At 41.0% G+C, this 25,696-nt stretch overlaps 1 protein-coding gene across 1 annotated transcript; it reads right to left on the minus strand.

The window, feature by feature from the left end:
* Positions 1–13,753: 13,753 nt before the first annotated feature.
* On the minus strand, positions 13,754–25,325 carry LOC124156856 (proline-rich extensin-like protein EPR1). Its single transcript, XM_046531347.1, has 3 exons — positions 25,185–25,325; positions 16,650–17,171; positions 13,754–15,236 (listed from the first exon to the last, which is right to left on the minus strand). Exons 1-3 carry the CDS (start codon positions 25,197–25,199, stop codon positions 15,102–15,104), a joined length of 672 nt encoding a protein of 223 aa, XP_046387303.1. The 5' UTR covers positions 25,200–25,325; the 3' UTR covers positions 13,754–15,101.
* Positions 25,326–25,696: the final 371 nt, after the last annotated feature.

The raw sequence follows: 25,696 nt of genomic DNA on the forward strand, positions 1-25,696 counted from the left end.
GAACTTTTAATTTGGTCTTCTTGTGATAAATCTTCATGTCATATTGCATTCCTAGCGTTGTCAAACAAATGCATTACCCAATTCCTACAATCTTTTTCCTGAATATCTTGGTTACCCATGAACTGCACTCACGTAAACATTTATCCCCTAACTTCAATTACCTCCTCCAATTCATCCCACGCTTCCCTTACCATCTCCTCTGCATACATATTCGTTCAGCATCAATGGTGTTAGAGGCCGACCTTGTCTCACACTTCACCAATTAAATACTTCTCTGCAGCTTTTTTATTCCCATTTTTGTCATCTACCTTCCTTTTTCTATAGTCGGCATATTCCCTATCTCCCACGTGCTACTTCCTATTACTCTTTGCTACTTACTACTATTTCCTTCTCGTAGTCTCCCTTATAACCTTTATTTTCCTCTTCCTTGCTCTTCTAATTTTTTGTACAGGTTGGGAGTTTTCATTGGGAGCCTGGAATATATCTCTCACCAGCTGAGTGTAAAGCCACCTAGCACATTAATTTGATTGAGGATGGTGGATAGTCCCTACGCTTGGAGGTGAGCTGCAATATTAGTGAGTTTTCTTGTTGAATAAGCAGCTGTGGACAAAAAGCAGCAGCATCTATGGTGGTTTTGGTCTACCATTCTGTTAAGTCAGTCATAATGATATAAAACCCTCTGAAAATTATGTGACTTGGATTCAGGAGGTCTTCAAAAACTTCCCATCACCCAAATAAAAGCAACTGACAGAGAGCTGGAGAGGACAACTACAGGCTGTAGGCTACGATGATGGGTAAAATGTGGGGTAATATGAGGTTGCCCATTTTTGCCAGTGCTCTTTCAGGGTTAAATACATAAATAAGGGAGGCGAAGGATGAGCTTAAATTCAAAGCCAAATTAAATGGGTAGATAAAGACTGTTAGGTTACTCATTGGTTAGTCAATAATGAGGTCAAATTATGCTAATCAAAAGATGTGTTGCTCACACAGCAATATAAAAACTATACTTTATCCAGTCCTTTTGCCAGTTGAGATTCTTCAGCATACCCCATGTTTAGAATAGAAATTTAGGGTCCATTATGTGGACATGGCAGCCAAGTCTTCATGATGTAGACCATATAAACAAAATCTCAGCTTTATTGAAGAAACTGAGCTGTATCATTAAAAAATGGTCCACAGCTAGGCCTCTAGTTTCAAGTTATAGATTTAAAAATACATTGCTTTTGTAATAACATATTAAACCACAGATAGTTCTCTTACCTACATGTTGACTCACTCAAACCTTGAAATTATATTCCCTTCCATATTTAGGAAGTGAATGGTTAGCTTACAGAAGGGATAATGCTCCATGTATTTTTTGGGATAGCAGCTTTCAGGGGGCAGCAAAATTTAAAAAGTTTATATTATAAGTTATTTACTTTTTCTAATTAAATTATTAAACAATAAAGATTAATCTATAAATTATTAAGCAATGATATTAAGAAAACTTCTCAAGAGCAAAACACAGGGTTTGCATTTTTAATACCAAATCTGAAAAAATAGCTGAAGGAGGTATAATATTTTAGTGGTGGGGAGAGGGAGGGATGGAGGAAGAATAAGGGTAGATGTGGCAGTAAACTGATCTTTGTCACCCTGACAAAACTCATTGTTCTAACCCTGGCTATTTGACAGAAAAGTACCAACAGTTTGTGAATAAAGTATTGGTTTTGCTTAGGTATTCTTCAATACATTTATTTAGGATTATGTACTTAACATTAGAGCTTCTCGTGAATGAAAAAGATATCGCAAGTTCCTCTAAAAAATGTTATTCACTGCACGGCATGTTTTGATACATTTACATCATTGAAGTACACAATGTTATTTAGTGAATACAATTTTTCAATGTAAACAGCAAGATCTCTTTCATTTATGCAGGGCCAGTTTAAGCTGCAAGCAAAGTAAGTTATTTTGGGGTGGGGGTATGTTTTTCGCGTACACTAGGAAAATATCTGTAGAACCCTCCCTGCATTCATGATAGATTGGTTACACCTCATCTCATCTGAAACTACCAGTTTCAAATGAGCTTTGAGTCTGGTTTTTCACTGTAAGCATTCACAAGTTAAACTTTTGGGATTGATTCATCCAAGGTTCATGAATCACAAATAAACTGCCACATTTCTCATATTATGTGCACATTTCTTGCTGCACTAATGTGAAAAAGACTGAGAAAAACAAGGAATGAATATTAAAATAACTGAAAAAAATCATTCCCTTTGTCTGAGGAGGTGAACTAGCAAAAAAACTAGATTTGTCCGAAGTGGAACTAAAATGTGTGCATATTAGAAAAAGTATATACGACATGATATTTTTCTGATGACGTAAGATTAATCCTCTCTTTTGCCATGATGCAATATATCTGATATCCCTATATTTCTCCTGGAATCAACCTGTATAATCCACATTATGAAAATATAACCTTCTACCCATCACTGTAGTTGTCTTCAACATCCATCTATCTCCCAATGCACTGTCAGAGCATGTCTATTTTCCTTGGCTTCATTATTTGTTTGATTTTTGCTAGCATCATCATTGCCCTAGCATTCCAGTCCATATATTGGTTATTGTTTTCATCTTTTTGGTCTTCCTAACTTCATTTATGTATAGGTACTCTTGATAGGTATTCATGAGGAATTGGCATAGTAGATCCTCCAAGGATCTTGCTACCCTCACTGCTATTAATAATACCCATGATTGAGGGCCAGGTACTATTGAATGAATTTCCAATGCTAGATATTTGATTCCATTAATAGTTGGCCAATGTAGAATTTGAGTTTTTCCTGCCTGGTGTTATTTTGGGTAACTGGTCCCCATAGAATCTACCCCAGAAGACACTGACAGACTCAGCCTTCGAAACATTAGGATCAGTTAACTAAAAATCAGGTAGTTGGAAACTCGAGAATTATTCCTTCAAATAGTTAGGCTGAGATTCCCATACCAACAGTGTTTTTAGATTACTCCATCATATGTACAACCTTTCATCTGGTTCCTACACTTCAGCCTATCCTGCATGTGTGGCCCTATCTATGATTAATTTAGAATCACTTCACTTCCCTAGGCCTTATCACTGCAATCAGGTTATAACTCAAGGGAAAGACCATCCCCTCAATGGAATAATTCTCTACCCATGTGACTCCAATTTGTTGAAGCCCAAGTAACTACCTTTACAAAAACAATTCATGAATCCATCAGTGGCAAGAGATGACCACTGGTATTTGCTCTTCAAGGCAGTTTAGTCAATGAGAATGAGTCACCTGACTATAAAGTACTTGTTTTAAAATGCCAATAGAAGCTTTGCTGAGATCAAATGAATCTGATTTATTTTTGAAAGCTCTTGAAGCTTTAGCCTTTCAGGAAAATGCCTCTTTTATGTATTTATTTGTATGTAAACCATTATAAACCAGCTTTCATCCTACACATTTTTCTAGTTTTTCATCTACTATTATATGTTGGTTCCCAAAATACCCTTTGATGTTCTCATTGTCACTCTTATATCATCCGAGGCAACTTCGATACATAGTAAATGCATGTTGTTTTTCTGTGTCAGTGTCAGAAACGTTTTGCTGTTTTCCTTATGATTTATTATGTCTCACTTTCTTTCCAGGTATGGTATTTTTTTCTGAATTCCAGATTTTGTATAAAACAACCAATTGACACGTATGTTTTCCACATCAGGGAGCATTCACAATGAAGAAAGTGCGTCAGGTACATACTAAATATTTTGCTCTGTTCTTTCATTATTGTAATCAAGCTTAAAAAGCCATGCACACAGGGGCATATAGCCAGGGTCATGTGGTGAAGGGGCATGACCCAGGGAGCCCGGTGGGTGGAACCCCTCTCTGGAGAAAATGTGGATATTTTATCTCAAGAAATCACATTTTATGCTGTTTTGGCACTTAAAATTAGTCAATCAATGGGTCATCAGCGAGCTGTTTAGCTGAAACATATTGGCAGCACAGAATAAATTTATTTTATAGGTTTATGATTTCTACTTAAACTAATTGGTTTGGGATACATGTGCCCCTCCTGACTAGGCCACTGCATGCACATAGTCATCAATTCTGGACCAGTGGTGGGTGTCTGCCCCCCTACACCCATGTAATTTAAGAAAAAATTGAAAAGGTGGTATTTTTAAGGAGACTCTCCAATGAAAGTTTTTATTTCGCCAGATTAACCTGAAATGGATAAAAATAATTGACAACTCAGGCAGCAATCAATATCCTAACAACAACCAGACAACATTGTTGTCATTGACAAACAACATCGTGCAATATACATGTAAATCCCAATAACGCTTTATGGATATCTGTCATGTATCCGAAGGACCCACCAAACAATGTTGCAGCAAGGTCCAACAGTGGACATGGAGGTCCATATTACAATATCTCTAACTGTAAGATATCTCCACAACATCTAATGAACCTAACAAAACATGGACATCCAGTTAATGTCTGACGTATATCCAAAGCGGACGTTATGGATGGGCCACGGATATCCGATGGAAATACGGCAATATCCCAAAATCCAATATCCACGGGATATCTAATTTTATATATTAATACCATTTTGTGCATATTGTTACAAGAATATATACCACTCGAGTAGATAATCGGTGTGCTTATCATGGTTTTTGGTGATCCCCAGACATGCAAACAAAATATTTGTGCTCTTCAATTCTATATAGAACATATTCTACCTATGGATACTGTTTGAAATAACATTCTTTTAGTATCATGGAGATTACAAATTGGACGTCTATGTAGCGTTGTCAAAATATCCATCGTGTGATAACAAAGTGCATTGGATATATCACTCTTATTTCATTATACAATGGATATTGTCTACTGCTTAAGAAATATCTAAAAGCTACTTTTCTAAGACCTCCATGATGACTTTAAATCAAGGACATGTGTTGTGTCGACGAACTGTTGCCACTCATGAACAGCATGCGTGGCTGGAGAACCCGGAATTTTGCATTCATCTTGATACTCTAGTGTTTGTCTTCACGACAGAATTAGGTAGCATTCCGATATCGGTTCAATGATGATACGACAGTGGCATAGGTCGTCTACAGGTTGGTCCGACGTTGGGAGCCGGAGCCGGTCCTTCGTCGAAATGATAACGTTTAGCCAGGCTACAGCCGACACGCCAACCGATATCAACCCTACATCGAACTGACATCAGCTCGGCACCAAACCGACTTCAGCCTGATACCAAACCAAATTCGGTCGCTATGCGACCGTAAATTGAGCTGGAAAATTTATGAATTGCGAAACAAATACCAAATTTTGAATAAGTATATTCTAACTTGAGGCAATGGGTAATGAGGCATAAGGTAATTTTGGGATTTATGGTCTAAGTTTGATTGCTACTTCATGGTTGTTGTACACCGACGAACGGCAGTACAGCGTGGACTCATTTTCGGATTCTGTGGCACACAGGTCCTTTGTGGGGAGATCAGGGTTCAAATCCCGGATAGGTGCATTGTTTTTTTCACTATTCCCACTGTCCCTATATTGGGATTTTTCTTCCTCATAGAAAAATCTCCCCGGGATGGTGGTAGAAAAATTGCGCACGCATGGTTTCGCTAGGTAGGGCCCCTTTTGCTTCCATAGCACTGGGGTGCTTTATCCCTACTCCCATATCCTTCCAGCCCTTTCCCTTCCCTAGAGGCGTCGGCGGGCTCCGATCGCGATGGCGTCTCCATCCTTTTTCCTTCCCGTCCAGCCCCTCCCCGGGTGATCGGGCGAATAAGCCACGGGCTTGGGTCCCGGCCCCGGTGGTTGTAACCCCAAGAGGGTTCCCCTAGAACCCTCATGATTCCTGTTTTTTTCACTATGAATTTCCACGATAGTTACTTAGTTGCAATCTTCCCAGAGGGTCCAATATTTTTCTGTTCGATAGAAAATCACTTTGGTATGTGGCCGTTTTCATCATTAGTTAGGAGACTCAAAGAGGTAATTTTCTAATTTTGAATCACTGATTTGGATTTTGAGAATTAAACGTACTTATATTTTTCAATTTTTTTCATTCTTTGTTCGATTTCGCTAATGAACCTGTTGAAATATGGATGATTCGGGCAAGGTTTTCATCGCAGAAATAAGATATTTGCAGATACTTGCACACGCGACTTTAATTGCATGGAATTATGTACTGAGCATTATTTCTTTGTTTTCATAGATTCTTTGGGATGATGAGGTCTGCTTGTGGTGCCAATGACCATCTTGACCCTGTACTATTTATACAGATGTTTCGGTTAATCAGCACTTACTCCTTAATAAAACCACCAAAAGAAAGCAATATATCCGGAGGGGAGATGCTGACATCACTTTTGTCTGTGAAGGACATAGAGAATGTTAGTCTCCGGCAGGAGAAGCTATAGGGTATATTGGACCTGATAGTGGATAAGGGTAATGTGTCTGATGAGCTCACAGATGTGATTAGGGCTGTGGAAGACCACAACTACTTCCCCAATCACTCATCTGATTTTGTGCTGTCATACTTCAGCGGATACGTGGCATGCAAATGCCGAAGGTTCACCACTTGTGAGTCATGTCTGAAGTCTGTTGTGTCACAGGTTCCTGATGAGGAGGAACGTGACTACCTCATTGACTTCATGAGCCGTGGACATTTAACTCGATCCTCACTAAGATTATTTACCCTGATGAGGGCTTTAGAGGATCGGGTAGTGGTAGTGCTGACAACCAAAGTGCTGAACACTGACACAGTATTTGACATTGCGTCTGCTGTTGCTGGCATTGAATCACTGCCACTAGTTGGGTGCATTGGACACTGTTGGACTTTTACGGAAGCCATTGTTCATTTCTTTGTAATAAGAAGGGTTCATTTTGCATGTAAGGTTGCTAACCGGGCGGACAATATCCAGCAGGAGAAGGCTAGGTTGCACCGGAAAGTAGCTAAACGGCAGTGATTTGCAGCTAGTTTTTGCGTGTATTTTTGTGCATTATTTTGTCACATTTACGTTTCATTCCCGTAACTTATGTGGTCATTTGTTTTAACTTGTGCAATGTGGTGGGAGGCCCCTCCGACGGACACCACCTTTTCGTGGTGGAGGGATTGTGAACTCTAAAGTTTTGATTCCAGCTTCAGGTTGCATCATTGAAATTTAAGTGCATCTTGAAATGAGCCAGACTAAGTGTGTCCAAATTTTCATAAAATATTGAGTGCTGTGATTTGATGGCCCAATAAAAGGCTGTACCCAAAGCAGAAATTTACCTCTCATCAATGAGCATTACACAAGTGTTGTGGACTTTGACCCTAGATTGAATGAATGAAAAGGATGGAGAACAATCTGCTAACCCATTTGGCAGATATCATGTAGGTATTATTGACAGCAAGGGAATGTGAATACTACAGGGAAATAATGCCTATGGAACATACTGTGAGAATAGGAAGTTACTGGTGCATTCAGTACTACAATTGACTCTATTGAAGCCAGTCTGCTATGTCACAGAAATATGTATTTGAAAGATAGTGTACCTAATGGAAGAAGTGGTGATGGAGTAAGATTGACTGGATTGAATATGCTCTGTGGTCCCTGCCTTGTGGTAAACTAGTATGAGCTTACATATTGCTGTCCATGTGAGTACATAACATGTAATCTGTGCTTTTAATTTTTACTTGATTTTTAGTTTTGATAATTGTGTGTGATTTCATGTACAGTTTCACGTTGAGGATGGTGAGTTCGAATATGGTCAGTGGAGGAAAAGATTTTCATATTTGCAGATACTTGCACACGCAACTTTAATTGCACCATTGCATCACAGAAGACTTACACAGTACAGTTAGTGCGCACGAATACATAGCAGAGTGTGCCACATGCATAAGACAAAAAGAAACAAAATACACATGAAATTAACCAGCAGAAAACAACAGAAATATAGATTAACTATACAATTTAACGGAACCTCAGAAGTAGCCACTCCACTCTTCCCACTTAGGTGTTTGCTATATAACTTTCCCCTTCCCTCGACGAGAAGCAGAGGATTTAGATAATAAATCGAATCTAAGATGAAGTCACTAAAGTTTTGAAGAGGAAACATTTCTCGTGATTTTTAAAATGCTTAACTCATAATCAGATCTTTGGGAGCTAGGTGGCTGAGCCTTTTGCTTCTGATCGAAGGGTCCTCTGTTCTGATCTCCGTTGAAGCCCTCGGACAATCTCAAACCCAAATCTTCGAGGTGTGAAGTGGCACAGCGGCTGGCTCCTTTTCCGTGGAGGTGTGAAATTCATGCTGCCATTTTAGTCTGGGGTGAGCTCTACTCTCACCTATCCAAACCAACTTCTAGGTTGAACTAATGAATGAGTGAAAAGATCGAAAGTCGGGATCGGGTTGGTGTGGTGGCTAGTGTGTTGGTTTCCCACTCCGTGGGCTCGGGTTCAAATCCCGTCGGTGGCAGAGAATTTTCATTGACTGCCCTATCCGTGCTTGAATGTTGTATGTAGAACATTTCAAGCGCAACACTCCGTCCGTCGGATGGGACGTTAAGTCGTGGTCCACTTGGCTCCTTTCTTTAAGAGCAGGCTAACGCCGACGCCGCGCCTGGTTTCTCTCCACCCTTTCTTACCGGTCCTTCCCTCATGGCGAAAAAGTTCTCAGCTGTCGGTCGCCTCCTTCAAATACCATACCAAGTCGAACTTAGGCTTTTATGAGGACACTCCATTTCATTTGCCCTATTCAATAGCTCTACTTATACTTAATATTGTTTTATTTCCCCGAACATCATTTCTTTTTGTTCTTCCCACCTCTCACTTGCATATCCACGCCTAATGGCCGTTATACCACTCATTTCCACCCCATTTTACCGGAGAAAGTTTGCGGAAGTTTTCTTTTATTCATGGGTGGAGCAATCTATTCGTGTTTATGCTTAAGTGGATATGAATCTGCGCAATGGAGGGTGTCTGTAATTATTGTGGTGTGAGTTTTGTTTCGATTTAGCCGGACAAATGGATTCGTTTATGAATGTGACCAGATTAAAATATGAGTTTTTACACAGGCATAATGGCTCGCGTCAAATGGAATTTCCTTATATACCACGGATGCAATTTTTGGTAATAAGACCATCGTATGTAAAGTAATGATAGTAGTAGGGTAGTTTCCTTCATCAAAGAAAACGAAAGGTATTGATTGCGATTCGTTACCCGCCATTAGTGTATTCATAATATACAAATTATTTGGTTTTTAGAAATACCGGTTTAGACGAATGGTAAGGGTCAATTTTATCCGCATTTGAAAAAGGCCAGATTGGCGCCCATGCGATGCCAATCCACGTGACGTCACAGGGACCTAGTTTCTACACGATAGGATAGGAGTTTTACATCGTCTGAGGCTACCAATGCATGCATGAGGCACAGAGCTCAGGGAAACATGTCTTAATAATCACCTATTAAAACTGGCTAAGGTCGGAAAGTTTTCTTCGTTTGATAAGGTATTAATAATCCTTATTTAAGCCAAGCGCTATCAGCTAGCAGGGTACTCTGCTACCTGCTAGCATCCTGCGTCGTATCAGCGCTCTAAGCCTCGCCCCAAGGTCACCTCACTTGTGGCAGCGGGAACCAGAACGACGTCACACGGGGTTTTCCCAGCATTTATGCTTAGCCGTCGCGTTTTCGCGCGCTTGAAAATTTTCACTTTTCATTTAATCGCGGAAAATAGATGTCGTCATTTAAAAATCTAAAAGCGTGAAATACGTACTCCAGGAGCAATAATCTTTCGATTTAGACAATAAAAAATAATATGAAACCACCCTATTAGCTACTCGATTGTAGTTATGTTGCGAGTCCATCCAAGTATGGTGATGCGATGTAGGACGAGCGATCTAGCGAAGCAGTAAAAAGTAATGCAAGTACATTTAAGTGTGTATTAACTGTAATTTATTTCTACATGAGCATACAATAATATATATCTAATTATACTAACGCCTGTGAATTTGTTTATGCTTGGAATTAACTGACGCTGGAACGTCAGCGCGTTATTGGATTTTAAAATTTAAGACACCCAGTGCCTACCGCCCATTTCAATTCGTTTTTCCGCTTCATGTCAAACACATTGTTCAAACCGACCCAACCTACTGTTGTTTAACGCGAAAGTTGGTTTGGAAAAAAATGGGTTAGAGCTTACCATAGAGTAACTGCGTTTGAATTTCATTCATTCAGAGTTGCGGGTCCTCTTCTTTTCCATGGGGATCCTCGAGGCCTTCCTTGGAAGGTAGGTACCTTAGTTTTGGATTTGAGCCCAGGACATTTCAGTCCGCAGTCGAATGCTGTAATAATAATAATCTTTATTCATCCACGGCGAGGATTGGCCCTCGCAGATGTTGTCAAGTTATCGTATACAACACATTTATAAAAACATTCAATACAACGAAAACATTCAAAACATGTACATTGGATCAAAACATTAGAAACACATACATTACAAAGATTACATTTATAATAAAAGAGAAGAAAAGTCCAGCTCAAAATATTCATGAATTGAGTACAGTGGATTATTGCACAGCCACTTTTCCAGCACATTTTTCAGTCTTGTGATGCTCACTGATCTGGCTTTGCTGGGTAATTTATTAAATAATTTTACTCCCAAATTGTCAGACTGGTTGTTGGTCTTAAACAGCCTACAGCAGTGGCGGATACAGATGGGGGGCGCAGGGGGCGCGCGCCCCCCCCTTGCAGGTCCGCTTGTATTGCCGAACATTGCAAAACCGCAATTGTAACTTTTTTATATCATAAGATGGCATTGTCTTTTACATATTTATAATCACTTTAAATAAAATTTTCATATACTTTGACTGTGATTTGATCATCTTTTATTACGATAAAAGTAAAGACAACTCAAGATATGTTGCGCCCCCCCCTTGAGTTTTTTCTGTATCCGCCACTGGCCTACAGTAATTAATATTTAGGTTATTTTTAGCCCTGGTGTCATGAGAGTGGATGGTGGATCGTATGGGGTAGGTTTCTAAGTTATCTTTAATGTTCACAATGGTGCGAAACACAAAGAGGCTGTAGATGGTGAGGATATGAAAGTAAACGCTAGGCCACCGCGATCATGTTTTAAAAAGTAGCATTTCTAAAATATCATCACGCAAAGATGACATTTCACGAGTGATGTTTGGTTGGAATTATGCTACGATAAAATATTGTTACGTATCTTCTCAAATAGCTACTCGACTGTTATGTTCCGAGCGCATCACCACAGGTGACTCGTTTTTAAGCGAGGAAACGATATCACCCGAGTGTGGTCATACGATGTAGAACAAGCGATTGAGTGAGTTTGAGAAAGATAGATCAAATTTTGATTCGTGTAAGGTTGTATGACCAGAAAATGTATCTATGATGAATAAGTTGTTCGATTTGATGCGAGCTATCTATTTTACTTAATTGTGCTAGAAATAGATTACATTATGCTCGTGCTACTTTTTACTCTTCGTAATCCACGTATTCAAAAATTTTTAATTGTAATGATTATATGCTTCTTAAAGTTTCAAATTATATTTTATGCTATGCTTTTTGTGCCCGCCTTTGGAATATTTATTCCAAGAAGGCGTTCATTTTTACCAAGAAACAGTTACTTAAGCATCACTCATTATTGAAGTGGGAGCAGACGACTATTACTAATGTTCGTGACATCCACAAGGACTTATCGAACGCGGCTAATTTTATTTAAACTTGGGCTAACTTTATTTAAAGAAAAAAATAAAGCTGTGAATTAGTGAAAACCATGTAAATTAATTTATTTAAATTTGTATTGTAAGTTCTTTATTGGTCGTGCCGAAATCTGGTGAAATATATGGAAATATGTGTTGCGTGCTACTTATTTTTAGCTCTTTGAAGTATTATTCCTCTATAGTCAATTTAAGAAGGGTCAAAATGGTTGAAGTTAATTTTTCCTGTAAAAGTAAGTGTCTGTTAGGAAGTGTACGGCGAGCATGACTGTGTTCCTAATTTTGTGGGAAATGGATATTTAGCCGTGATATTGGTTTAAAAAAGTATATTGAAGAAGAGTATAGGTGCATTTGCTGTTATTATGTGCTAAAGCGCGCGCGATTTGTTGATTGGGTGTTGAAAATTCATCAGAGTTTCTTCGGCTGATTACAAATGCAGACTTAAGCTCCTCTATTTCATGCTTCAAAGGAAATGTTGCTTTGTAAAATTGTTTGGACAAATTGAAATTTATTTGACGCAGGGAGTTTTAATATTCGTCGTTTCCGTGTTCCACTGCAATTGTTGCTCGACTCCAGTGCCGTAATTTCATTCAGCTATTTCCTTTCGTTGATGTTCAGCTCGAGATTTAAACCATGATTTTTGTATGTAGAATCATGTATGTAGTCCTGAAAACAGATATTTGTTAGAAGTTGGGTTGAAATGAAAAATCTAGATTATTACAAAAAATATCTATTTTTTCAAATTTTTCATATTTTACAAAATAGTGATTTAATAGGGATTGGGGTGACGTGCACCAGATATAGTACAAAAATAGGTCTTTACAATATGACAAAAGTACAAAAGGAGGGAAAATACAGCTTCAATAACAGTCATGCCGATGAAATTTCTTTTCGCACACCTTTTTGGGTTGTGGCTATTTGTTTAGCGTCGAATACGTTGTTCCAGTTTTGTGCGCATTAATTATTCGTACCAGTTTTTGGGAATTTTATCCGAATATCTTGTGCTTATCATTTAATCATATCCATATACGTATCTCGATTTAGTGTATTAGATTTGTTCGTGGAATACGGATTACGTGAGTGCCGATGCGTACAAACTAGTTGATTGACCCGTAATTTTACAGCAGCCACTTATCTCCGCGATTCCGTGATTTTTGCGCCAAATAACGATCAAAGAAATTCCTCTAATTATTACAAGTTTCGAGAGGACTAACGATTACTTTTTCGTAAACATCAAATCACCAGATCGGCATGATTGAAAATTGAAGCGGTCTTTCCTTGGAATACTCCCGTGCGGACCATCGACCTAAGTGTAAGCAAATTGCATTTTCCTAGTTGGTTTCAAGTAGGTTTCCGTATCGCCATGACTCAAGCCTGGAAATGTGTGAGCGTAACAAGTGGTGAGCGAGGCCCGTTGTCGAGGGTCTTAGCTCACTTGTGTCTAAACCGGGTGGCACGCTCTTCCCTCAGCCTATTTGTGTGCGACGTGTTTTTCCGCACCGACGACCTCGTATGTGGTGATGCGCATAAAAAATTAGGAAATCCAGCTCTAGGACTCTTAAACAATAAAATTATCCCCACCTCTTTTTTTTCTTCATTTACGGATGATTTTTTTTATTAACTTCAGATCGATCATTTTCTTTGGCTTACCTGCCGTTTGGAAATAATTTAAAATTCGCGTAACGCACCGAATACGCTCGCTTATCACGTTTCTCTTTCTCTTGGGTGGCGTGTTGTTATTTACGTGCTAATGGCTTCCGCTATCGAACGGTCTGGGGTGGGGCACCACCTAAGGATTCTCACCCCTTTAAGCTCATAGCATAACTTTCACCCCCTAAGTACTATTGTGCGCTGCTGTCAATGTGAATCCTCGTCCTGTTTTGGAAGTGGCTGCGTTTTCTATCTCGAAGGGCGTAACCCGGTGCACCCATTCATCGTATGTGTCTCTCCATTATCGGACGACTAGAGGCGAAACCAGTGGATAACAGCCCTACGAGTTTAATCGTTTCACTTTCCTTTTTTCTTCCTCTCCTCCCTTTTTCACCCCTCCTTATCTCTTCACGATCAAGTGTGAACGTGTGTGTGTGCGTTCTCTTACGAATGCTTGTCCGAAACAATAATAAAAAAGCAGCCCTTTCACTTGGCTAGGACCCTCAAGAGCGAAAGACTGATCGTGATAAGAATTTGGCTCATTGTGTTGTCCCGCATTTTGTGCGTGTGTGGAATATTCCTCTTCTTTCTCCTTTCGTTGCCGAGTGGAACGCTTGCTTATTTTTTTTGGACACATCTGCATCGCTATTTCTCGGTTTCGTTGCGAAATTTCGCGCTGGTTTGTATTTTTTTTGGCAAGGCTGATTGTCCTCTCCTCCACATTCAAATTTGCCAATCGTCATGTGTTTTGATTTTCTGGAAATCGACGCATTTTTCTCGTCACGCCCTGAATTTCAACTTCTCCGCGTGGGCGGAGTGTGAAAAAGAAAGTTAGCTGCATGACTTACTTGCCCATAGTTTGGCCGATTCGGTCTGTTCGTCCTTACGAATTGATAGATGATATATGCCCCAATTTTGAAGCAGTTGAAAACGGTACCTGCGAAAATTTCCCCGGTCGTCGAACGTATGGTATATCATTTTCAATTCTCGTTCTGCGCGAGAGAAGAATAGTGATTTCTCCGTTCATGGTGGCATGGAGAGCTTCGTCGGTATTCTTCGCGGTTGAGTCCGCCATGAAGAATTTATATCTTCTTTTTGGTATGTCCGTGATGATGTTTTCTAGATCGGTGGCGTCATTATCGTGTATATCATAGATCGATACCAGGGAGATTTTTGCGGGTGGTTTTCACTTGCTAAGGAAAAAAAGTTTGAATATACCTGGAACGTGCCGGGTGGGACGAAAACAATATTTATACCGTGATTTTTGACGGCAAATTGTCCCGTAGAGGAGAGAACTGTTGATATTTTTAAGCTGCGGCTAATAGGCTCCACTAGTTTTTGTCATATGACGTCTATATTGTCGGTATTAATTTAGTTATCATTTTCATACCCATCTCCTGAGGAATGGTGGAACCTTATTACTCCGCGATTAGTCAGCTTCTTTGGCAAGGCTAGTGCACGAATTTCGCAATTTTAAAAAATAAATACCTAAATTTTTAAATCTCGTTTAGCACATCTTTAGGGGAGAAACGCGAATTTGAGAGGAACACAGTGCACAGCAGCGTGCATTTTGTTTTCGGATTGACTGCGGGATATTAAATAAAGGAAGGGATGTGTTTATCATTCTTCGTTAGTTTGAGCTATGTGATTCCCGGGGTCGTCGGTCGCGGCGTGCGAATGAGAGGTCGTATGAGGGGTCCGCGTATTCCGGGTCGGGTGTGGGTGAGTGATTAGTAGTGTCCTCCCTGGGAGGGAGCTCCATAGGAGGATGAGGGCGGCGCAGAGGGTGCTGACGGGGCTGAGGGTGCTCCGTATTCTTCCCTGGGAGGCGGCGCTGGTGGCCCGTAGGCGTCCTTCTGTTGCGTCTGTAAGGATAGAGAAAAGAAAAATAATGCTTTACATATATCAATGCTGGTGTCTTGAATTCAAGGCAACATTTCCAGATTTTGTTGGCCAACAATCTCGCTGCTACATCTGGCGATTTTTTGCATTGAACGTAACAAAACATTATGAAAGCAAGCCTTAATTTCCTTTTTCTCCTTCCGGAGAGTGTTTTAAGCCATTCATGACCAACACAGGTGAAGTTAAGTCGGATTATACATGGTTTATCCTCGTGCCTTATGCTTAAAATCAAAGACAATCAAGCAAAAGTTGCCAAAGTTTTAAGTTATTGTCAGTTTTTCTGAATGTTAATCTCAGAAAAGTATAATCTTTTAATCTCAGAGTATATCGCCGTCATGAGGATGCCATTGCATAACAGGAGGTCGATTGCAACAACAGCTTTGGATTTCACTTTCATTGGTGGCCCCAACTAAGAGTAAATATGTGTTTTTCGCGGCATCCTGATATTGGTAATTGCTTCAGCAGTCAAAATATTGTTGTGCAAATATTTACTCTTCGACTGCGAATCACCAATTGATGTTTACACGCCAGTATGGAAGTCTGAACCACGCATCACGCGCGGTCGAGAAGAGAGTTTTCCATCTATCGGTTAATGACTGCGACCGTCTCTTAGGGAGAATAGGTTGAGGATTGCCTGTTAGATGGAGTGGCATGAAGGACCGTCGGTAATTTTATTTAGTAATCGTTGACGGTGTTAACATACGTTGGGGTAGATCTATTGTTTTTAATCGATCTAACGGGCGTTATGCTGATCGCTAAGTGATTACAGGGTATAATATTGGTGTGTCGTCAAATTTGGCTGATGGGCAATCCTCAGATGAATGAAATTTTTAATTTAAGAACACTTTAAGCTTGAGAATTGATACCATTTCCGACATGTTACTCATTCCACGTTAGAACAAAAAGCTTATGGAAAAGAAGGATATATCATTCGTATTATTACTCTATGGCAATACTCTGAAATAAAATTCAAGTCCCTTGAATTATACCGACCCCTTGAATCAACAACCTATCCCTTAGTGCTCCTGAACTGTGCGTTATTTTCTGGGAATTCCGACCAGGTGACATGCTCGATAACACACGACGCGTAAACTTATCCTGTCACTTTTGTGAGGATTTTATCCACCCTTGGCAAAGCGGACGCCGTTACAATTTTGTTAAATACTTCACTACCCTCCCGTGAACACTGGCTGCAGATCGATTGCTGACGAGTTCACTTTGTGGGAATTGATTTTAATAGAGAACAAACAGCTGTAGTAGTAGTTGAGACAGCTCTTGACAATGACGTGTAAATGTTGAAACGGGTTGAGTGAATAAAATTACTATAGCTGTTTGTATCTTATCTCGGCTGCAGCATCCGTCCCCAATGCACTCACCTTGTAGCGGATGAAGTAGACCTCCGGCTTGGATGGCTTGGTGGGGGCTGGTGTAGGGATGTTGATCTCGGGTTGCTCCTCGGGTTTTTTCACCAGCACGTAGATGAGGGTCTTTTGCTCGTCCGGGGCCGGCAGGGAGATTTCCGGGACCGTGGGGGTGGGTGGGGTTGGGGCCTTGATGAACACGATCTTGTAGTGCTTCTGGGGTGGCGGCACGTACACGGGCTTCTTGGGGGCCTGGTATGTGGGCTCCGGAGGTGGGACGTGTACGTAGACGTGCTTGTGGACCACGGGAGGCTGGGACGGGGCCCCGTATGCGGGTCCGCCGCCGGTGCTGCCGCTTATGGGCGCCGCGTAGCTGTCAAGCTGCTGGGGTGCGCTGTAGCTGCCTCCGAAGCCGCTGCTGCCGAAACTGTCTCCGCCCCCGTGGCCTCCGCCGAATCCGCCCCCGAAACCTCCACCGCCGCCGCCGCCGCGGAAGCCGGGCTTGGCCGCTGCCAGGGCAGCCAGGGATACTACCAACTGTAGGGAGGTAGATAAAGATGCGGGTGTGTCAATGAATGTAGGAAAAACGAGTGTAATACCGGAGATCTTTTTTCACCATAGGAAAATCTTTCCTTTCCGTAGAAACATCAAATGATGGTTTCACCAGTAGTGGCCACGCCGCACCAATGTTGTTTATATTTTTTGACATTTCACAAACAGTGTATATTGTATATTCTTGGTACTGTAAACGTTTGTCTAATATTTTATAATATGCTTGCATTGACGTTATCGAGGGGTTAGGTGGAAGAGGGGACTTTCCAGTCTCAACCTCGCCCGAATAAAGGCATTTTATTATTATTATTATTTATTATGAGGGCGTTGTGATTTCCCTATCCTTTCCCTTCCAACCCTATCATCACCCTGGAGGCGTCGGCGGGCTCCCTATCGCGGGGTCTAACCTGGCAGGGGCGCAGCTAGGAATTAAGACTAGGGGGGGGTTTAGGTGCAATTAGAGCTAAGGTGTGTGGTATACCCGCCAGGATAAGCGGGAGGTGCCGGGGCCCTCCCACAGAATTTTTTAAAGATAAATGGTTCAAAATGGTGAGTTTTATGGCTTTCTGAGGGATATTTTATTAATCCTTACTCTTTTCTCTAAGTATATTAATCAAATGAAGTAAAATGGATTAAACTTTAAAGTTTCTCTAAGCTCTGGGGTGAGGGGGTTTATCCCCCAAAACCCCCCTCGCCGCGCCACTGTAACCTGGAAGCTGTCATGGGGTCATGTCAGCAGAGAGAGTGAGAACACAAGCTTTAGGAACCGGAACTCGAAGAATAGGAAAATATCATAGTGAAATGATGCAAGGCATTGAAGTAGTGGCCAATTGTTGTAAACAAGTAGTTGTTCCAATTCTTTAATTAAGAGCTTTGGTTCGACCGACATTTGCACTCTCACACGAAAGATTTTGTATTTATTTCCTCCTTCGATATTTAATAAGCTTTTGGATTCATAACTTCATAGGGCTATTCCTGGTGAGTGAAGATCCTCTTTTGTAAGCATTTCGAGTAAATGTATTGCTTTGGGCTCATTGCCTTGCTGCGGCTTGCAAGTAGCCGAACAAACGTTCCCCTGTTTTGGCTCGGTGGTTTAGGGTACTTTGACCTACCTCGTCAAATGAGACATTTTTATCTTAGCACAGATCGGGACTTAGCGAGATCTATCTGGTTCAAGACTTCTCTTTCGGTGATAAAAACTCTCAGGGAAGGTACGATTCGAATCAGCTGCACGCTTTGAGCACTGAGTGGAACATGTTCGCGGTGGTTTTATTCGGTGATTTCTTCATGCCGTTTTTTTCTCAGCTGTGGCTTTACAAGTACACTGTAGCGAGACAACACTAGTGCTCAAAGAAGTGCGATGAGTATGTTCTTGGGGCCGACGTGGAATAAGTGCAGTAACGAGAAAGTGAATCTGAAACTGAATTCAATCGTAGGTTCTGTAGGCAATGTTGTGTGTTGACTCCTGAAATATACTCCATACTCCTAAAGTATATTAAACATAGCTCATAAAATGAAGAATTCGAGTTTTATAGCATTTATGGCTCTATATTTTTGAAGGTCTTAGAAATATCCTTATCGTCTCGCACTAAATAGATGAGTAGTCTAATGGCAGAGAGAAGAATTGAAGCTATTCATATTTCCGCCAATTAACGAAGTCCTATATTAAGAGGCCGGAGTAAAAAGATCGATTTATACATATTTTATAACAGATCGATCGATACATGTTTTAAAACAGCAACATAAGCATAAACATAGCAGCCTAAGACGGGGAAAGACAAGAAGACAGACATTGTGAAAAATCGAAGAAAGTTCGATGGAAGCAAATGTCAGCACATCACTCTCGCTGCACTTCGTTGACCCGAAGAATGCAATGCCGGTGAAACTGTCGTCTACGAAGATGGGCATACGCGGTACATGACCTTCAAACCTCTCCGCTGAATCTTCACCACACCGCGAAAGCCTCCACAAGGATTGTTTTCACTCTCTCCGGTGCCGTATTACGATTAGGTTAGGACTTAATGTGGCGGGTCCTCGAAATATTTGTGTGACTGGCGACTCGAATTGGTCAAATATCAATTTTTAATATTATACTTAAAAATTTTCGAGGATTTTGCGCCACTTTTGCGTTTAATTACATCATTTTCGCGGCTCAGAAATGACGGCGTATTCACGAATTGAGCACCCAATCTCAATCTCATCTTCGCCGGTGTAGTTTTTCCTTGTCGATGATTGAAGGCAATCTTATGAGGTGCGAAACGGTGTCTTCATCGAAACAATTAGGATGGTCCGAAACCAACTTTCCTCCTCGAGTTTTATGGTCTTCAATGACCCACTATCTCCCACTAGTCTGCTCTGAGAGAAGCGACGACCTTGCGAAGGACTAACAGGTACTCGAGAAAAATTGCGGGAGAGGGGGGCGGTTGAGTAGAAAGCACTGGAAAATGAAAGTGAAGATGCGGTGTTTGCGGATGGATGTCTCCGTCACACAATAAAAAAAGATCCTTGCCCACTTTCGCGTTAATGATAAGCGATTCCACCCCACCCCTGCCGGGCGTTCAGCTTCGCTTGTTTTCCTCCTCTTTTTATTTTGGACCGGCGGTAACCCTGCATAAGTTGTTTGCTTTCATAATTATGATGAGTCAAGTATCCGTACCCAATGCACTGAACTATTGACCAATATTTTTCTCCGCGACTGTTCCTCTGATATAGTGATTGCTGTTCTGAACGGGAAGCTGTACACCAAGATTAATCGAGGCATTTGTTTTCCAATCCTTTATTAAGTACATGATGTTAGTTTATGGCTCTATTGCTCAAAGAATCGTGTTTTAATCTAATTAATGAAAATAATTGTAAAAAAGAGTCACCTCATCTGGGTACTCCTATATAACTGATATAACCTAACGAGAGTTGCCATTGTGAGAGATTTAAAGCCACCAAAAGGAATCTCTCCTGCCTAACGTAGATGTCGTAATAAAAAGCTGTAGTTAACGCGGTGGCATCTATTAACAGCCTTGTAAACTTTTCTTACATTCTTTGTAATTTATGCAAGAGTATCATGCAGCTAAGTTTTCCACCCTGTGATTAATTGAGGGTTTAATCGACTTTAACTTCGTCGACCTTACGTCTGGCATGGAATGAAAATCACAAGGAGGTTGCGCAAGTTTTAAACACTCGATTTCTGTCTTTAGGTGTTGGTGAAACGGCGTCATTAGGCTTTCGTTCCAGCTTTTTTATTTTTCCCCCAAAGAAGCATCTTTTCCTCCTCGACCAACCACCCCGGAGGCGATGTCGCCAGAGCGCCGGATGATGGATGAGATTTTACTAGTTCTCGAAAGGGTTTGAGTGAGGGAAGGGGGAGGGAAAAACACTTGCCCAGGTGTAATACAAAGGAACAGGAAATTCCCCCGCCGCAACTCCGTGGGAATATATCTGGGGGGAAAATACGGAGTTTCTGTCGGAAAAAAAAGAAGCTGGGACGGCAATTGCCATTGTTCATCTTCAAAGACAACGCTTGGACATACACTAATACCCTCTTTCTCACCGCCTCCAATCCATCGTCGCCATTAAAGAGAAAAAGAAACACTCTCTCTCCCCCACCTGCGTTACTTTTCCCCTATATCTCTCATCCAGAAGTTGCTTTCCTTCTAAAAATGTTTGCCTACATCATCTCATTTTTATTCTCCATTCTAAGCCTTCCTCCGCCTCTTTCCCTGTCTTTCTCCCGTTTGCACTAGCTCCATTCTCTCCCACGCTTCCGACGCGACCTCTCGAGTTGAAGCGTTTGGAAATTGCAAGCACAATGAGATCCAGTTACGCGCTCATTTGCCCGAGAATATACCGCTCTCCTTTACTTTTTTCCATTGACTTCGTTTCCCTCCACTCCGTACGCTACACTCTCTTGGAGAGAGGGTGTAAGGGGATGGAGGCATTCGTCAGGTGTGACGTCTCGGAAGATGGGTTGGGTAGTGGTGGTCTGGAGTCTTCCTGTATATGCATGCCTATGAACGCATATAATTTTTTCAAAATGTTCCCCTGTCCGACTTTCCCCCGAGCTCGCGAACCCAGCCTCTTTCCTTTCTGTCAGCCTTCGCCATCTACTGTGAACTTCTTCTTGCCTCGAATGCTGTCTTAAGTGGGGAGCAAGGGGGTGTTTTTCTGCATTAGTAAATGCAATAAATTTCCTGTCAAGAGCTTCACGGTTGGCCAATCATTCAAGTGGGCGACCAACCATTGAGAGAGAATTTCGTGATGGAAATGTAATTGGATGGTAGTTAAATGAGAGAAAGATCGTTCAAGGCATGAGGCATGATATGGTAGTGACTGAAAAATGGTACTGTTCCTACTCGTCTAATAATTGTCAAGACGCCATCAGTTAAACTTACTATGCCGCGGAAGAAGCTTTACCTACTTAGGTAGAGCTAGGGATTCCATAAAGATTTATCCTTATTTTTCAGTGCTCGAATTTAGTGTGTCAGATTAGGGTTTCATTTCCCGAGTGACTTCAATGAATTAAAATGTAAAAGTATTTGCTCGTCAAAAAGGGATGGTAGACAAATAACTACTGTGCGTTTTGCTTTACCTTTAATTTATAAGCTGGCGTTTGTTTTCCTTATAATTTTCACAACTTTCCATTTATCCTAACAAACTAAACGGAATACCTTAATTCTCTCACTCCTATGAAGCATTATTTCGATCTTGATTATGAATGAAAGATGAATATAAAGCCTGAGGAATGGAAAGCCCAATTTTGTATACTCTTTAGTACGACGGAGAGGTGCCCTTGCGATTTCATTCATCTTACGTTTTTCCATCCGGAGGTCGGACCGACAAACCTCCGAATTTCTTATTACCCTGATAATATTTCGTTTTCCTTATTCCTCGTGCCTTGGCCAACTATGTGGTCTATTGAAATGCTCTTGATATTAATTTTTAACCATTTTTCCTGGTAGTATATTCATCTCTTTTGAAGCATATACTCATATGGTAAACAATCACCTCTCTTTTCCTGAGGAATACGCTATTCTGAATTCATATTACTCTTGCGGCGATCTACGATGCTCTGCCTCCTGCGATGGTTTTAAGAAGTTAACTTTGATATTTTATTGGTGAAGTTCGTCAACTTATTGAATTCCTCTCGCATGCCTTGCTATCGTTTTCCATATGTATCTCTATCCCCTCTTCGATACTTCGGAGGAGTGGACTTTAAGAACGATACCCCGGAGGTTAATGACATATTACATTTCGTTATGAATAGTATAACACTTGGTTCGGATAACCCTTCATCAGCCCCGAATCCCTCATATCCGTGATCCCACTAATAAAACTGAGCACCTAACCAATTTAGTCGACCTTAATTGCCATGATGGGCTATCGCTTCCCCTAAAGACTCTGCTACCGCTACTGCTGCTTAGCTGCTCCGACCCCTTGTCGACCCCCGTCACTCACGGCGATTAAATCAACCAACCTTTCACCCTTATCTGAAGCCCTTCATCTGGATGGTTTGACTCTCACTCACTCTCTCCTCCACAATCCTTCGCCACCCCTTTGAACATACCCACGGTTGAGCGTCCCCTTGTCATCGCTTGAGAAATTGCCACGACGCGACACGGTCGTGAGTCTCCGAAAGGTGTCGCTCTTCGGTCGTGGGGGTTTGACGGGCTGGATTGAGACGAGAATCTACCGATTCGGCGAAGATTTCCTGTTTTGAGCCCTATTCGGTGCACGCTTTAGACCTTATTGAAGTAGGGGTTGAAGAGCTTGCAGAGGTTTCCCTCCGAGGTTTGTCAGACGCTCGCGTTGTCAGAAATTCACCTGTCGTTTTTCGATCTTTCGACTCATCAGGAGACATCAAGTCTGCATTGCGTCAGCTAAATCAGATTGTATTATCCTAATTTTTCCCTTTGATAGCTGTTGTGGTTGGTGAAGGAATGAGACCCCTATTAACAGCCGATATTGTTTTTCAGGTTGCCAGGAGCTGAATCGTTGAAAGATTTTCCACGTTATAAGCTCTGTGTCCGAGAAAACTGAACAAAATGCGACTCGACCTTACCAAGAACTCGACGAATTCATCCTGCCGATGTCTTCCGGTGACCGGTACTAATGAGTAAGTAATGATATATGGCATACATCTGACCGTGGCGGCGTTTTATCCAATTTTCTACTGTCTTTTGCACTATCATAGTAGGTAGTCTTAAAAAAAAATTAGGGGTATTAATTCGGGGAATTGTTTAGACTAATAATGTAAACTAATTTGGGCGTAAAGTAATTAGGAATTACTCGGTGTAGTACCCTTTGCCTCCGACCGAGAGATATTAAAATGCCTATGGATTATTTTTGCTCTTTTTTTCATCAAGAAACCTCTAGGAAATACAAGATCTCCATTAATCTCTTGATTCTGATGCCGATTTGGCTGGAAAAATATCGTTCGCGTCATAAATACCTACGCTTGAAGGCTATGGCGCGTCATTTCAACTTTACTTTTGGCCAGTAATGAATTGTGAGGAAAGGCTAAATTTTTAGTCGAATAAAATTGTTCTCCAAAATACCTTTGCAAAACAGCTAGGATTTTCGCCCAAGCTCACGAGTTAAGATTCTAGGGTCTATTCGTGAGTTTCTTGGAAAAGCCAAATTGAAAAAGCCGAACCAAAGCAGAAGTTCAAACCCAATACCCCTACTTTTACCCTGGCGTGATAATATTTAGGTTAGATCCACAGATTGCTCGGTTCAATAGAGAAAATCATTTTAAGTGGAATATGCTGAGATTCGCATTTCTAGGATCTTTTCAGCTTTATGTGAGTTTACGTCGGTCAAACTCAAAATAATAACGATAGTTCAATTGAGAGAAAAAATGGAGAAAATGATATCGATTTTGGTCATTATTTTGAAAATTTACTGGTTTTTGATTCACGAGATTCACGAAATCTTTAGCGGAATAAAATAAAAATCTCATTTTTTGAGTCTGCCCTCTTTTTTGAATTTTGAGTTTTATTTCGGTGTGCATAGGTTTGAAATTTTAGGAGTTGATTTAGCGAAATAGTAAAAAAAAGAAAGGAACTGGAAATTGAGCCGTATGATTATCCTGAATAGCGGAACAATACCGGTCCGCGCTCTTGCATGAGGTTGTAAATTTCTAAAATAGAGAGCTGCTTGGAAGGCAATTAACGAATTCCTCCATTGTCTTGAAGACTAAGAAGTAATACGAGTTCTAGTCTTCCTCGAGTGAAGTTAATCAAGAACATTTTCTTCGTATCACATTAATAAAGAACTCTAAGCTTAAAATGCAATCTTACACAAACTAAAGTATTGCTTTCGATGTACCTTTTTTGTAATCGTTGTATCGTTTAAATGCTGATGCAGTTAAACGATATACATGAAAGAATTTATAAAAAAAGATGACCTCAGCATTTGTACTATGGCAATAAAATTTGTAATAAGTCCTTCTTAGGCAATTGATATCTAAGAAGTATGGGTGTTTGGAAATATAATACCGAATTATTCAAGGTTTGGTGCTATCGGTTATCCGTGAAATATTTCATCATGTCATACTTTATTAAAAATATCGGAATATCCTAGTATTACTGAGGCATTAATATGTTTAAGTTTCAATTTAAAGCTTATTTTGAAATTTAAAGTTGATTTTTAAGATATTGCAGTATCCTGAATTACTTTTGAAAATTTTACAAATGGGCGACAACTATAAAGAATTCAATTGTTTATTATCTATTTACTGAACAAATGGAAAGAACTTATTTTTGGCTGTGGAACTATCTTAGATGACCAAATGTTTCCAGGGAGAATTATAAGTCCTCGGCTATATACTACAACCTTCTCTCTGGAAAATAAACTTGACTCTCTAGGGATTCTTATGAAAGATCCTAGTCCTGGCAGAAAAATATTGCATGACTCCGAGGGACATGCGGTTTTTCTTTTTAACTTCCCGTACGAACAAAGTCCCAAGTAATCCAAGTGAGGTATAGTACGTGTGTGGCAGCTCACCAGAAGGGTCTTCATGGTTCTTCCTCTAGGCAGTTGTCACGAGGATGCAGGGGTTTTGTTTTTCCAAACGGTCGCACTGACTCTTCGCTCTGAAGAAACGTTCCTTGGATCCTGCTCCTTTCTGTCTTCCTTGGCCGAGAACTCCTGAGGGACTGATACCAAAGGGCTTTCTCCGAGGCGCTTATAAAGCGTGGCCGGCGATCACCCAGCCTTCCTCCCCTCCCCACTGGAAACCACCCAAAGCCTCCCCACCAAACCTTACCTCCCTTTCTCCTCCCCCTTCTCTCTCTCTCGCCACCCCCAATGCTTGCGTTGTGTTCGGTCGCCCGAATTGAAAAAAAAAGAAATATGAGCAGCTCCCCCCTCCTCCTCCTCTTTGCTTTTGTGGGTTGGGGGATGGTCCGTCTCTTTCTGTCTTAACTCACACCAAGAGACCACGTGACCCCCACGGCGAGGTGATCTCTCGGGGTTAAAGTGGGTGGAAAGGGTGGGGGGGGGGGGGGCTCTGCGTT

This window comes from Ischnura elegans, chromosome 4 (genome assembly GCF_921293095.1).
Source record: "Ischnura elegans chromosome 4, ioIscEleg1.1, whole genome shotgun sequence".
Lineage (NCBI taxonomy): Eukaryota > Metazoa > Arthropoda > Insecta > Odonata > Coenagrionidae > Ischnura > Ischnura elegans.

Coding starts and splice junctions, on each gene's coding strand:
- LOC124156856 (XM_046531347.1), bottom strand. Junction 15,237..16,649: donor TCTACTTCATCCGCTACAAG/GTGAGTGCATTG, acceptor CTATCCTTACAG/ACGCAACAGAAGGACGCCTA.